Genomic DNA, 13,246 nt, shown 5'->3' on the forward strand with positions numbered 1-13,246 from the left:
GTACATTATATTGCTGCAAGTTGCTGTTATATATAATTAATTCTCTAATTACTTTTCTTTATTTATGACTCAGCTTATACCCTTTCCGCGGCAGGTGTGCTTAAGAGCTTGACAATATTCCTGTAGTTGGTATAAGTGACAGGTCATCCAGTTTGTTTGAGCCAGGCTTGATCTTTAGGTAAAAGATGGAAATTAATATTTGGCATATATAGATTAGAGCGTCTGATTGCCATGACCAGCCACAGCTATATTGTATGGTTGCTTATGGTTAAATATGGATTTGCGATAGTTGCCTACTTTGTCTACCTATATTTCAACATGTGATGCTGTAGGCGCTTGGTATATAAATTGCTCTCTCATATAGATCCAAACTGTTAGACTGTACTGTCAAGATTCTTCAAGCGAACCATGACTGAATCATTTCACAGGCGGTGAATTAGAGACCGCCTTCTCTTTAGTCTACTCATTAGCACTCCAAAAAGGGATATTATATTCGCTCCAAGCAACTATTCTCAACCTGGCTAGTGAACATCTGCAGGCCCATACGCAAAAACACCGAGTCACGCCTATATTCCTCCATTCTTCATACCTGCAGGTGGATATGCTGCTGCCTACGGCCTTTCCCGCCCGGGTGTTTGATGTTTGCCAGGAAGTCAAAACTGGTGCCTTGATTGTCCCCATTCTGCATTTGCATTTTGACTCAGATTAGCTCTGGTACTGTAGTACATGTTAACAGGTTAGCACGTTTGCATACAAGCAGTTTTCAGGCCCGGCATAGAGTAGAAGAAAACTCTTACTAGGCCAGTGCTTATTTGAATAAGATGCTCTAGCCTGAAAAAATTATCCGCTGTAGCTGATGGGGCGGGCCATGCAGGGTAAGATGATGCCAAGCTGGAAATGAATCTCTGCCAAAGTGACGGCATGCTCGATGGTGGGGGAGGGGAAAATGGGACTAAAAAAAAAAAAAAAATTATCGGGAGCCGCCGAAAGCATGTGGGCAGTCATTTTGTGGTGATTGCCTCTCTTTTCTTCTTTTTTTTTTTTTTCTTCTCCTCTTCCTTTTTCTTTCTTCCTCTTGGGCATTCCGCGTATTTTGCATCGCTCCCGAAGTCACCAGCTTCGTCTCGCATCTTTCGTATTTTTCACTATATAAGTTAATTATATAGCACCTCATTTCTTCACTTGATACCCTCCTTACGAATTACGACTTTGTGTTAAAAAAAAAAAAAAAAGCCGTCAAAATGGTTGAGAAGATCTACGTTACGTACAACGATGTATGGCAAACCCTTGAATAGCTCAATTTTCGTATTTGCTCCAAGAGTGAACAAACGCTAACCCAGCGTCACTGTTACAGGTCCACAAGCTGTGCCAGCAGGCCGCTCCCAAGATCCTCGAGGAGTTCAAGCCGCAGCTCATGATCGCCATCGGCGGCGGTGGCTACGTCCCGGCCCGTATCCTGCGCTCGTTCCTCAAGCAGCCCGGATCTCCCAACATCCCCATCCAGGCCATCGGTCTCTCCCTGTATGAGTCCCTCGGCAACAGCGAGGTCGAGGAGATCGGCACCAAGGTCACCCGTACCCAGTGGCTCGATCTCTCCGCCCTGGGCGAGATGCAGAACCTCGTCGGCAAGCGTGTCCTGATCGTGGACGAGGTCGACGACACCCGGACGACCCTCGAGTATGCCGTCAAGGAGCTGGAGAAGGATGTCGAGGAGGCCCGCCAGAAGATCGGACCCGATGCCCCCAAGGCTGAGTTCAGCATCTTTGTTCTCCACGTACGTTTAAAGACATCTTTGCGGTATGGTAAATGGGATCGGCTTTTGCTAACATTCGATATAGAACAAGGACAAGCCCAAGAAGGGTCAGCTGCCCGAGGAGATGATCAAGAGCCGCTACACCGCTGCTGTCACCTGCGGCGATGCCTGGATTAACTACCCCTGGGAGGCCATCGACATTGACGAGCACGACCGATTCGCCCAGAAGGCGTAAAGCATGGGTGTCGTTTAAGCTTGCGAAGACGTAAAATATAGAAGAAATATAAAAAACAAAATAGTGAAAGATACCAATTATATATTATTACTCGTATTTCCTGCTCTAGATATATTCTCCGTGTCTATCAATATATGTTGCATGCTGGATATCAAAGCTCTATGCGTAATGCCCTTATCATACTCCGTGTAGGTCGGTTTACCGTCAACACATGCCGTCTGCTGTAGCCCAGACCCAATGTCTATCTATTCCCTTTATTTCTTCCTTTTCTTTTAGCCTCCCAACGTACCTTCCCGCTGGTGCCGCTCCTTTAGCTTCTTCTCTTGCTTCATGAATTCGCGAATGCCAACAGGAACATTCTGAAAGGCCTCTTCATCCCACATATCCTTTGAAATCTTGCCCGCCCAGGCCGCCTCTGATCCGCCACCGTCGGAATCCATGGTACTGCCCCCGGCCTTTAATCGTGCTTTTGCTTCTGCTTTCTTCATCGACCACTCTTCTAGGTCTTCCCGGTAACGATCCCACACGCAATTGACGCACCCGCTCATGCAGCAGTTGTCTGGTTCTTCTGGGCGAGGGGGTACCAAGATACCGGCGACATATGTAGACTTGGCCTTCTTGGCGGCGAGGCGGCCAGCTTCTTCGGCAGGGCCGAGGAGACGGGAACCGAAAACGACACGCGCTCTATCTTCTGGGGTTGTCGGTAGTGGCTCTTTTTGAGAAAGGAATGTACGCGTTGGGTTTGTTTGACCAAACAAAGTCTTCGGCGTATCGCCCTGAGGCTTGTGACTCAGAGTCTGATCTTGGGACAGGGCCTTCGGATGCGTTGAGGTAGGTGAATATGCAGTAGGGTTCTTGAAGATGATTTCGTAGTATGCTCCGAGAGGTGTTTTCTGAGGCCATTGCTCATCTGCGCCGGCTCCTGTGACGCTGGCAAAGCATCGTCGACAGCACTGCCCTTGCGACAAAGCCGCGCTCGGCCGTGCAAGGCTCATTCGCGATATTAGTGTTCTTGACGACATGGTGATAAGTTGACAGACTTCTGAGGATCGAGCCGCAGCAGATGCGACGCAGCGCAAAGGGCAGATATATAAGACAAAGGCCGGAGAAGAGAGACACGCAAAGATCCGGAATTCGCAGTTCGGCGTCGCAAAGCTTTTGTGGGGGGCAATTCGGACGTCATCGGGCGGGAAGCCGGCAAGGATTTTTGGTAAGGGAGAGCTGCACGTGATGGCAGAGCAAATGTAAGTCTCAGCTCTGGAGCCTCATCTTGACGCTTCCCGGTAGAAAAAAGGTCAAGGCGGTACTATAGGATTGGTCAATCTTGATTTAATAATACGCTTTTCAAAAATAAAATAGAATGCATTTTGTTTAGAGAGAAAACAAAAACAAAAGCATAACCAGTAACAGCATAAACAATCATTGCTTACAGGCTCATGCTGCTAAGACCACTAAAAAGCTTTAGCGGGTAGTTCTCAGACACCCCGGCAGCTACCGCCTACCGCTTCGGTCCAAGCCCGCATTGTTTGGGCTGCAGCTTGCTGTGACGCGCTCCGTTCGGCCAAAAACACCATCCCGCATCGCCAAGCTGTTCATAGTCGGCGATATTTTTCCTTTTTTTCCGTTTTTTGTTTACATAGTTAAACAAGCACCTTACCTTGTTGGATGGGATAGCCTTTCACCACTCCCTTGCTCTGCCACAATGGATGAGCCTGCGTCAAAGAGACGTCGGGTCTCACCACGAAATTCTTTTGTCAACAACAGCAGCAGCAGCAGCAGCGACGCGACGTCGACACCGTCAAAGCCCTCAAGGGTTCGGACAGCTCGCCCTCTGGATGATGCAACCGCGAGAGCCAATGAAATTCGTCATCCGCCGCAGCATTTGGACAAGGCACGACATGCACCAACAGGATCACAGCGGACTGCATCTTCGAGCGACAAGGAAGCAGGAGAAGCTGCCCACAATTCAGACAAGGCTCCTACGCCAGCGGCGAGCGATCCAGCACAAGACACAAATGGAGCTACGTTGAGCTCTGGGTCGCTACCCTCTTCACAACAATCCGACAATGTTTTGCCCAATATACCTATAAGATCGCCTTTCAAACCGAGGCCACGACCGCTCCCACCACCCGCGCCTGAGGGAGACGACGAGGCGGATTCGTTCTTAGGCAGAAGACAGCGAAGATCACCAAATACGGGCCGACTCCTTCTATACCCAGAGCCTGAGCTGCCGCCATCTATCCCAGACGCCACTTCATTCACACCACCAAAAGGCATACACAGCAGTCCGTCGCGATGGAGAGACAAGCCTAGAACGAAACATAGCTCCCCTTTAAAACCCTCAAAAAGTCGCCCCCTCGAAAAACCTAGCAAGAGATCTGGGTTGCCAATGCATAGTTTCGAACTACCGCGAGGGGAAAGCGAAAATAGTATACAAGAGCCCTCTTTAGACGTTAAAGCCCACCCAGCTCGCCAAGTTCCAGCATTTGATCCAAATGGAGACAAGAGAAAGGAAAAATTGGCCTTGGATGAAGAGATTGAAAAACTGAAGCGGGATCTGCAGGTTGTGAGCAAGGAGAACGATAGAATTCGGCTAATGCAGGCTTCTGGACGTATCTTGAGCTTTGCAGATGAAGAAGAGGTGTTTAATGTGGTGCGACGGCATCTCGTGGACTCGGAAACACAGCCTCCGCCGCCACCATCGCAGCAGCTGTTGAAAGCGGCGTTAAATCCTGCGGCATTGCTGCCTTTTGGGAGGACAACTCCCGTTGTCGCCACGGCAGAAGATGAAGTCAAGATTACAGATATCAAGTCGAACCATCCTATAAAAATGACAGCAGACGAAGAGCTGCCATACCTACAGCTATTTAGTCCATTCGACGTCACATCGACTGTGGCTCTTTTGCACTCGGATGAAGAACAGCCTTTGCGACAACGACGCATCATGACGTTCAGGTCAAAGGATGCACCTGGACTCTTTACCTCCAAGGTAGAGATGGTGGTGAACGCAATGAATTCCAGCATTATGGAGCTGAAAGTACATTCCCTAGAGCCTTCGGCAAGGGCTGAACTTGGGCCATTTGTTACAAAGATATGTGAAGGGGATTGCAACAGGAGTATGCAGCGTAACATAGGGATACTCTCATGGGCTATGGGAGAATGGTACCAGGCTGCGGTTCAAAGGGCATATTTATGGTCTAAACTGGATCGCGAACTGGCGTCCAAGGGAGAATTCTTACAGGCCATTGCCGAGACGCGGAAGAGAAAGCCGGCACGAAAGGCAGCAGCCGAAGAGCTGGAGAAGGAAGCTCAATCAGCCTCCACCCCATCTTTTAAGAAGGCTGATTTAGTTCATTTCATGGGTCAGCAGGCGTTTGAGTTTGATATTCCGTCAAAGAGGCGAGCAGACCCCACATCATCAGTACGGTTAGAGTGGAAGATTGATTTTGACTGGATCGGGGAGGCGCAAAATAAGGTGGCTGTCATGATTGGCGTACCAGGTAAATGTAAGTCGATTCTCGCTTCGTTCTCAAAACTTCGAAGACCAAGTGCTAATAAATCTACCTACAGGGCGAAAGGCGGACCAACGGGGCGTGCTGGGAAGGCTTCCAAAACTGTTTGAAGATCTTGTAGAGGGAGGGCAGGACCCATCCCTCGCTGTTAAAACTATTGTGGCATTAGTTGTAGGCGAGCAATGAAGTAGGGTTACTTCTCTGTTAATGAGTTATGATGCATAAAAGGGATGGTCTACGGTAGTCCAAGTAAGAGGTGTTTTGATCTTGTTCAAGATGAGCGCTTGACTCAATCATCAAATGGCAAAGAGACAGTAAGCCTGAATGGGGCTTCGATTACATGAAGAGCTACCTATATTGATCCCACAGTGATAATGCATTGCCCACTACTATTTTATGAATTATGGTATATCTCCTTCCAGTTGCGCCACGTATGCTTCTTAATTTAATCCACGTCAACACCAAGCTTCCTCAGGTCGACCTTTGCCATCTCAATCTCCGCCATCAGCTCCTTGTGCGCCGCGGGAACATCGTTGAACGTGAAGACGCCCCAGCCGAGACGGAAGAGGAGCAAAGCGCCGAAAGAAATGAGGGCCCAGAAGGGAAGCTATAACGGTCGGGAGAGTTAGTTGAGAACAGGTCGCATGTCATATGATAATCGATAATCGGTTCGCAGATAGCTGAGGATTGGATTAAACGCACCACAGGGATGATTTCCTTCTGGACAAGAGGAGGGAGAGGAATGAGCTCAAGGAAGAGAGCAAAGTAGATCTATTTCAAACGTGACAATCAGTTAGCTCATCAGATTCGCTTTCGACAAAATGTGGCATTGCAGCCTTTAGGGAGAAGAAGGGGGCAAGCAAGCGCTCAAGGGGAACAGCTTTCGTACAGAAGAGACCAAGAGGCCGAGAGAAATAGTCTGCTGAGCGCGGGTCATGATGGCGACGAGAAAGAGAATGACGAAATGAGCGTGAGGCTGGATCTGCAATGGCCGGATGTCGTGGGAATTGGGTGGTGGTTTGCGGTGGTCCCCCTTGCGAGTTTGTGATTTCTAGCAAACAGGTGGCGCCTCGGCCGGGAAGCTCTCTGGAGACGTGTAGCGTAGCGCAGCTAAGCCTTCCTTTTGGCGCGTTTTTCTGAACACCCTGTAAACTTTAGAGGGATGGGAGGCTTGACTTAGGTAAGCCGCTGCCTCAGGTGGAACTACAGCAATTGCTTGTGGCCCTTGCCAAACAAACAAACAAACACATCTACTATCTGCTGTGCTCTGTTCTATTCTGCACTGCACTGCACTGCTGTTCCTTTCTTTCGTTACCTACTAACATTGATTCGAATATACTGTCCTCTCTCATTTGCTCCTTTGACTATGAAATTTCCTGCGTATACAATGACGTCTCTGTGCGGTCACTTGACCTGGGTGTACTCAGTTCACCACCCAAAAGCCAGCCCAGTCGGAGTGTGCCATCCGCTGGCTCAGATCGATCGTCTTTCTCAGCTTTTCACCAGCTGCATGGGCTCCCAGGCGGATCTGGGCTCCCACCTCCACCAATTTTTCACAGAAATGACCCTTGTATTCAGCTTTGCTCTGGCAGGTGTGGCGTCCAGTGGCCGCGCATGTCGGTGATATCCAGCGTCGCAACAGATCCTATCCGAGATGAGATTGGCATCCATCCAAATGGACTTTTGCTGGTGCGAGGTGGCCACTAGGAGGCCGGCAATTTGCTTTTCTGCACCACAGCCAGACAGATTCTGGCCGTCCTTGTCGCCGTCCATCCATCCAGCTTCCGGGCGCTAATGCAGCCCTTGCGATGTGCCGGCCGCTTGCTGATCCTCTTCTGCAATGCCATGGGATAGCGGCAGCGCGAGTACGAGTAATACTGCTGCCACTGGCACCATATTCCCATATCACCGACTTAATTATGCAGTCTGTCCAATGCACATCTTGTTGCGACAGGGAGCTGCTAAGACAGCTTGTTTCCCGATATGGGCCAAATGACGCCAGGCGGCGGGGAATGTCTCAGTCTGCAGCTTGCAATTCGCGGATCCCAAAATGAGAAGAGGGGGCAACACTGGTCTTGGAGCCAGATCCAAAGACATCTCGAGCTCTGGATGCTTGCTCTTGGCCTGGAGCTGCAGGGCTAGTGGCTGCTGCATGCATGAGCTGGCACCGTGAACCAAGCAAGCAGGCCGTATTTATAATTATGGTAGCACAAGAAAGAAAAGCCAATGTCTTACCGCAGCTCCATGACCTGCTGGCGGCACCCAGTAGACTGCCATATATTACAGCCATTAGGCCCTGCTTGTCTGTAGTTGTGATCTTCCCTAGCTTTTTTTCTCATCTTCTTTCACTTCCCTCTCCTTTTTTCCAGCTCTTCTGCTGTCCATTGATAGCTCTTCGTGTTTTCAAATCTACGACGCGGGAAATCATGGCATCACCAACTCCCATTCCGAAGCCACCTGGCGTGCCATTGCTGGGCAACATCTTTGATGTCAAGCCTAGCAACACTTGGGACTCGCTCAGGAAGCTTTCAGACCAGTATGGCGAGATCTTTCAGATCAAAGTCCTTGGGAAGACCCTCGTCTTCATTGCTAGTGTTGCTTTAGCTGAGGAGATTTGTGATGAGAAACGCTTCCGCAAGTACGTCGGCGGACCCATCGTCGAGATTCGAGCTGCCGTCCACGACGCACTCTTCACGGCCTATGACGATGAGGCTAGCTGGGGCATTGCTCACCGAATCATTTATCCCCAGCTCAAGCCCGAAGTTGTGTCTACTCACTTTAGAGAAATGCGCAATCTCGCTGGAGAGCTTTTCCAAACTTGGAAGAACCTCGGAGGCAGCAATACAATCACCCCCCTGGAACAGCTCAATAGGCTAAATCTCGAGACGAACACATATGTCTTCTTCGGTAAGCGGCTTAATGGACTGAGTGGTCCTCCGCATCCAATGATCCAGGCAATGGAGGACTCTACATCTGAGGCGATGAAGCGCCCTACACGGCCTGGGCTAGTCAACTGGCTGGTCTATGGCCGCAAATTCAAGTCTTCAAACAAGTTGATGCGAGAATATGCTTCAGAACTGGTCCAGTTCCGTAACGATAACCCGACAGATAGACAGGATATGCTGTCCGTCATGATGACCACCCCGGATCCGGAAACTGGCAAGGCTTTGACTCCCTCGCAAGTCATCGATGAGATAGTCTCGATGCCCATTGGCAGCAGCACCGCACCCTGCTTGCTCGTCTACGCCATCTTGTACCTTCTGCACAACCCAGACGTTGTTGTCAAAGCTCGCGAGGAGCTGGACCGAGTCATTGGCGCTGGAGAGTTTGAATTTGATCATCTTGGACAATTAAAGTATGTTGAAGGCATCATGCGCGAATCACTCCGCCTGTCTTCCGTCGCACCTGGTTTCAACATTGAACCACGACCAAGGGAAGGTGACAAGAGCCCTGTGCTGCTAGGCGGGGGCAAATACCAGATTGCTCACAATCAGCCCATGATTATCGTTTTGCAAGGAGTGAACCGCGATCCCACTGTGTTTGAGGAGCCGATGGCATTCAAGCCCGAGCGTATGATTGGTGAGGCCTTTGATAACTTGCCCGCTGGCGCCAAGAAGTGGTTTGGCAATGGCAAGAGAGAATGCATTGGCAAGCAGTATGCCCTGCAGTGGAGTCTCATTGTCCTGGCCATGCTGATTAGAGAATTCGACTTTGAGCTAGCGAACCCAGAGTATCAGCTCGAGGAGGATGGATGGTTTAATACTCGCCCGGTTGACTTTTCTGTCAGGGTGACGGCTAGAGCCAAGGCCACTTACTAGAGATGTGTGAGCTACGTGAGCATCTCTGGTTTATGAAGGAAAAAAAGGAATGAATGAAAATTGATACCAATTGATTTGACTTGATTTGACTTGATTTGATGGTAGGGCAGGGACAATGGGTGACGGTGGAAAACGTGGAGCGTAATACTAGCTAATTGAGCCTCAAACGGAACACTACTTTTCTTTTAATGTCTTAATAGTAACTATTATATTTATTTACTCAACCTGACTTTCCTCAAATCTGATATTCATCTACATAATAAATTAAGCACAAATTCACCTCTTGGGAATCACCACAAACGGATCTTGTCCCTTTCTCACAGCCGAAATCAACATCTGCATCCTCCCATCCACCCTCTCATCTAACCTCCTACATGCTTCCATCACACTGATGCCTTCCCTCTCGCACATCTCCTCTACTTGACTCACCACCTTCTGCCGTACACTGACATAGTTGCTCGCGTACTTTAACTCCCGGGTATCTTCCCCTGTGCGCCACTCAGTACCGTACTGCCGCTCCAGCGCCTCAATGGCTGGATTACCCTTCGAGCCGCGCTTGTACTCTATCCAGACGTCGAGAACGGTACGGCCCATGCGGTGGAAGCGAAAGGGTTTGCCAGGAGGGCCGGATGCATAGCGGGGGATTGTGGTACGTCTTGTAACAGAGTATCGGGGCTTGGAAGGAGGGGAGGAAGACGATGCTGATGACGATGATGCTGGCGGGGGAGTTTGAGGGTGAGGGTTTGGTGAAGGGGTTGGTTTTGTGACGATGGTAGTTGAGGATGGGGCAATTTCTTCTTCATAGAGAGATGGGGTAGGGGAACCTGATGGTGAGAACGAGGATGAAAATGAGGCTGCTGATGGTGAGGAAGGGCGGTATTCGTCTGAGTCGGCGTTGTCGTCGACTGACGGTGTGCTTTGGCGAGATGGAGTACGATTGATTGGTGTAAAGTGGGATTGGATATAATGTATACTGTTTGGACGTATAGCACTTCGACGTATCGCATCTTGGCGTATGACTTCTTGTAGACGGGGTGCTCCTTGTAATATTCTGGCATCGTCGTCGATATCGTCAGTGTTGTCATTGTCCTTGCACCTTTGGCGACTCTCTTCCTCCAAGCTTTCCGGTTGAGATTTCTTCATTGGACCAATGTTATCACCCTCATCCTCCACATCACCATCCCCATCATCTTGAGAATTTTTCTTCTTCTCTCTAATTGGCAAGACTCTCGAAACCATCCTCCTCTTCTCTTTTCCCTTCCTCCTCTGAGCAGGACTCTTCTCCTGCATCATCCATCTGCTGCTCGCCATCCGACCCGTACTCATCATAGGCAGCCTATCCTCCACCGGCGTCGGCGGCACCTCCATATTCACCCCCGTCATTGTCAAATCACCATCATCAGCAAAGCCCTGGTCCAGCCCCTCTCCTCCCTCTTTACTTGCCACCATCTCCTCATCCACCGGCATCGCCGTTCCAAGCGCCTCGCTAACCCTCTGCATAAACTCCGCCGCCTGTCCCAGCATGCCAAAATGCATGTTCAGCCTCTCCTTCATCTTAATATTCTCCTCCTTTGTTCGCCTCAGTTCTTCCTCCACGTTGCCTAATTTCTCCGCAAGCTCATCCACCCCCGACGTATAATACTGCTGCATATTTACCACCGCTCTCGCCAGCTCAATTGGCACTCCATCTAGTAAATCCACCGACTTTAGTGATGAATTTGCGCCTTTTTGGAAGATTTCTCTCTTTGTCTTTTTCTTCTTCTTCTCCCTTCTTCTGGAACCCGAAGTGATGGTCCCTCGCACTGCTGCAGGATGATGTAGCGGTGATACTGGGCCGGGCCGCCGAACTAGGCCCCGCAAGTAAGACCGACTGCCGGGTGGGTCTGCCGGCGGCCCTTTCGGAGCTGGAAGCAAAGACATGGGGCGAGAGATGGAAGACGTGGCGCTTCGGACACTGCCAGTGTACTGGGCGGCAAAGGCTCGTTTTGTAATGCCAGAACTGTCGGTTGGCTAAGTAGAGAGCTGGTTCGCTGCCACGATTCACTCGCAATTCATGCGCTGTTTCGATTAATTTGGCGCGAAGACAGGGACTTGATGAGTGATTCAATACGTGTTCACAATTACAAGATTCACGAGGGCATATCCGTTTTATAATTACAAGAGAAATCTATGGATCATTGTTTGCTTGGGAGTTGTGTAATGAATAATTGTGACAGTGTCTTTGATTGTTCTATCTTAAAGAACGAATTGAGGAACAAAGAGCCTAAGCTCAGCTTTGCTTATCCTCACGGGCCATACGCAGGCCCCTATCGTCGCCTCTTCAATCCTGCTACATTCCAGTCTCAACGACCTCTTGTGTTCTTTATTCCACTCAGCAACTGAAACTAATATTGGTCATTCGTCTCCTCCAGACTGTTGGATGCTGCACTCCCCAGCCTGCTCGAGTGCAGCTGTCGTTATCCATCCGCAATTGTGTAAGCCAAGACGTAACAAAGGGTGCCATCCCCATGACAAACCCAGGTTTCTTTTCCCACTCCTATATGTCTATGCAAATTGAAAGAAAATTAAAAAGTCAAAGGAAAAAAATCGCTTTCCTGGTATATAAATCTTTGGTATCTTAACTCGTCCGAAAACCTGAAAGAAATAAAAAAGCAGTCGGGGTATACAACGCCGAATAATGTGGTGCGCCGAAATGCAAAGTCGAAAAATGTAAAAGCAGTTATCGCAAAAGGTTTCATCGATAAAGCGGTGGGAAGCATTGAATGGTTAAAAGCTAACGCTCTTGCGGTGAATCCGGATGGAGAAGCGTTTCTTGTGTGGAGATGAAGTTGAGGCTGTACAGTCAGGCACACGCTTCTCGTCTTGGTCGTCCTCCAGGTCTAGCCTGTAGCGACGAACACTACCAGAGTCATCGTCAAAAGCAACGTGCCTATTTTTACCAGCAAAACAGTCGGGAAGCAGGTTCCTTCGGATCCAACCCTTGACACCCTTGCTTGCTGCATCAATGGCAGCATATTCCAACCGGCGAGTCCTGTCGCTGGTCCAATAATGAGTGGTCTGCGGTGGCAGGCATACACTGGGTGCTTCTTGGCTTGTCTCCGTAACTTCAACAAGGTCTGAAGCTGGGAACTGATAGTACGCCATTTGATTGCCAGCTCCAACAGGCCGGAGTTGATATGAGGCGGAGGCTTGACTGGTGGCAGGCCGGCGTATGGTGGGTCGAATACGAGATCTCAGTGACTGAGTAGACGATGTGCCATACTTGGAGAGGCCTGAAGAACGCCGTGTAGGCTTGGGTCGAAAGTAGGTGGCTGAGTTGCGTGGTGAGGAGGCATGTGATTCATATCCAGAATCTTTGCGTTGGACCTGGACGATGGTTGGAGAATGTCCTCTTTGAGACTTGAAAGACTGGACAGGTTGGCGCCCCCGTGAGGTCGAGGGAGGCGATGAGAGGGGGTCTACCATTTCGATATCATGGAAGCTGCGGTAGGCGGTGTCGGACATGCGCCGTGGTGAGTAAGCCATGGCTTCTTGGTGTTTGTGGCCGGCACAATATAAGCGATAACGAGTATAGTTGATGTAAACTATATGGGCCGGGAAGGGAGTTGAACAAAAGTGAGACACCGCAGCCAGCTTTGGCTTTATTACACAACCGCGAGAAATGTCAATAAAAAAGATTGTGAGGGCAAAAATTCCGAGAGTACGATATGGAGTAGTATATATCTTAAACACCCAAACGGATCTTAGCAAGTGTTCCCGCACTGAAAGGAGGCCCCTGGAAATTGCAAAACAGGCAAGAAAAAAATTGCGGTCTGGGTTACGGCAGTAACAAGCCACAAATGAGGATCATAACGCAAAGTTATAAAACAATCGCACCCAGGCCTTGCGGAGGCGCCTGGTCTTGTCGAATCGATGAGAGCGACAAGCG

The 13,246-nt window shown here is 49.6% G+C and overlaps 7 protein-coding genes across 7 annotated transcripts; 3 read left to right on the forward strand and 4 right to left on the reverse strand.

The window, feature by feature from the left end:
• The first annotated feature begins 728 nt into the window (after positions 1 to 728).
• Positions 729 to 2,084, forward strand: GGI43DRAFT_407143 (phosphoribosyltransferase-like protein). The gene is made up of 3 exons (XM_083206205.1): positions 729 to 1,274; positions 1,355 to 1,774; positions 1,839 to 2,084. Exons 1-3 carry the CDS (start codon positions 1,242 to 1,244, stop codon positions 1,986 to 1,988), a joined length of 603 nt encoding a protein of 200 aa, XP_083059827.1. The 5' UTR covers positions 729 to 1,241; the 3' UTR covers positions 1,989 to 2,084.
• Positions 2,085 to 2,111: 27 nt separating this feature from the next.
• On the reverse strand, positions 2,112 to 3,154 carry GGI43DRAFT_407145 (oxidoreductase-like protein). The gene has a single exon (XM_083206206.1). The coding sequence runs from the start codon at positions 3,008 to 3,010 to the stop codon at positions 2,261 to 2,263; it is 750 nt and encodes a 249-aa protein (XP_083059828.1). The 5' UTR covers positions 3,011 to 3,154; the 3' UTR covers positions 2,112 to 2,260.
• Positions 3,155 to 3,499: 345 nt separating this feature from the next.
• On the forward strand, positions 3,500 to 5,801 carry GGI43DRAFT_407146 (uncharacterized protein). The gene is made up of 2 exons (XM_083206207.1): positions 3,500 to 5,494; positions 5,559 to 5,801. Exons 1-2 carry the CDS (start codon positions 3,691 to 3,693, stop codon positions 5,684 to 5,686), a joined length of 1,932 nt encoding a protein of 643 aa, XP_083059829.1. The 5' UTR covers positions 3,500 to 3,690; the 3' UTR covers positions 5,687 to 5,801.
• Positions 5,802 to 6,747, reverse strand: GGI43DRAFT_407149 (dolichol-phosphate mannosyltransferase subunit 3). Its single transcript, XM_083206208.1, has 3 exons — positions 6,390 to 6,747; positions 6,203 to 6,271; positions 5,802 to 6,107 (listed from the first exon to the last, which is right to left on the reverse strand). The coding sequence occupies exons 1-3, from the start codon at positions 6,435 to 6,437 to the stop codon at positions 5,946 to 5,948; spliced, it is 279 nt and encodes a 92-aa protein (XP_083059830.1). The 5' UTR covers positions 6,438 to 6,747; the 3' UTR covers positions 5,802 to 5,945.
• Positions 6,748 to 7,926: 1,179 nt separating this feature from the next.
• GGI43DRAFT_384550 (cytochrome P450) lies at positions 7,927 to 9,318 on the forward strand (the record flags this gene model as incomplete). The annotated part of the gene is made up of 1 exon (XM_083203537.1): positions 7,927 to 9,318. One exon carries the CDS (start codon positions 7,927 to 7,929, stop codon positions 9,316 to 9,318), a length of 1,392 nt encoding a protein of 463 aa, XP_083059831.1.
• Positions 9,319 to 9,594: 276 nt separating this feature from the next.
• On the reverse strand, positions 9,595 to 11,238 carry GGI43DRAFT_427997 (transcription activator GCR1-like domain-containing protein; the record flags this gene model as incomplete). The annotated part of the gene is made up of 1 exon (XM_083208901.1): positions 9,595 to 11,238. The coding sequence occupies one exon, from the start codon at positions 11,236 to 11,238 to the stop codon at positions 9,595 to 9,597; it is 1,644 nt and encodes a 547-aa protein (XP_083059832.1).
• Positions 11,239 to 12,084: 846 nt separating this feature from the next.
• On the reverse strand, positions 12,085 to 12,843 carry GGI43DRAFT_384552 (uncharacterized protein; the record flags this gene model as incomplete). Its single annotated transcript, XM_083203538.1, has 1 exon — positions 12,085 to 12,843. One exon carries the CDS (start codon positions 12,841 to 12,843, stop codon positions 12,085 to 12,087), a length of 759 nt encoding a protein of 252 aa, XP_083059833.1.
• Between the last annotated feature and the right edge of the window lie 403 nt (positions 12,844 to 13,246).

The sequence above is a fragment of the Trichoderma evansii genome (assembly GCF_050947405.1).
Source record: "Trichoderma evansii strain SZMC 28006 chromosome Unknown GGI43scaffold_12, whole genome shotgun sequence".
Lineage (NCBI taxonomy): Eukaryota > Fungi > Ascomycota > Sordariomycetes > Hypocreales > Hypocreaceae > Trichoderma > Trichoderma evansii.

Excerpts from the sequence above, each read along its gene's own strand:
- GGI43DRAFT_407146 (XM_083206207.1), top strand. The coding sequence starts at position 3,691 with ATGGATGAGCCTGCGTCAAAGAGACGTCGGGTCTCACCACGAAATTCT. Across the intron at positions 5,495-5,558 it reads GATTGGCGTACCAGGTAAAT|GGCGAAAGGCGGACCAACGG; the intron begins GTAAGTCGATTC and ends ATCTACCTACAG.
- GGI43DRAFT_407145 (XM_083206206.1), bottom strand. The coding sequence starts at position 3,010 with ATGTCGTCAAGAACACTAATATCGCGAATGAGCCTTGCACGGCCGAGC.
- GGI43DRAFT_407143 (XM_083206205.1), top strand. The coding sequence starts at position 1,242 with ATGGTTGAGAAGATCTACGTTACGTACAACGAT. Across the intron at positions 1,275-1,354 it reads TCTACGTTACGTACAACGAT|GTCCACAAGCTGTGCCAGCA; the intron begins GTATGGCAAACC and ends TCACTGTTACAG. Across the intron at positions 1,775-1,838 it reads TCAGCATCTTTGTTCTCCAC|AACAAGGACAAGCCCAAGAA; the intron begins GTACGTTTAAAG and ends CATTCGATATAG.
- GGI43DRAFT_407149 (XM_083206208.1), bottom strand. The coding sequence starts at position 6,437 with ATGACCCGCGCTCAGCAGACTATTTCTCTCGGCCTCTTGGTCTCTTCT. Across the intron at positions 6,272-6,389 it reads TCGGCCTCTTGGTCTCTTCT|ATCTACTTTGCTCTCTTCCT; the intron begins GTACGAAAGCTG and ends CGTTTGAAATAG. Across the intron at positions 6,108-6,202 it reads AGAAGGAAATCATCCCTGTG|CTTCCCTTCTGGGCCCTCAT; the intron begins GTGCGTTTAATC and ends CGACCGTTATAG.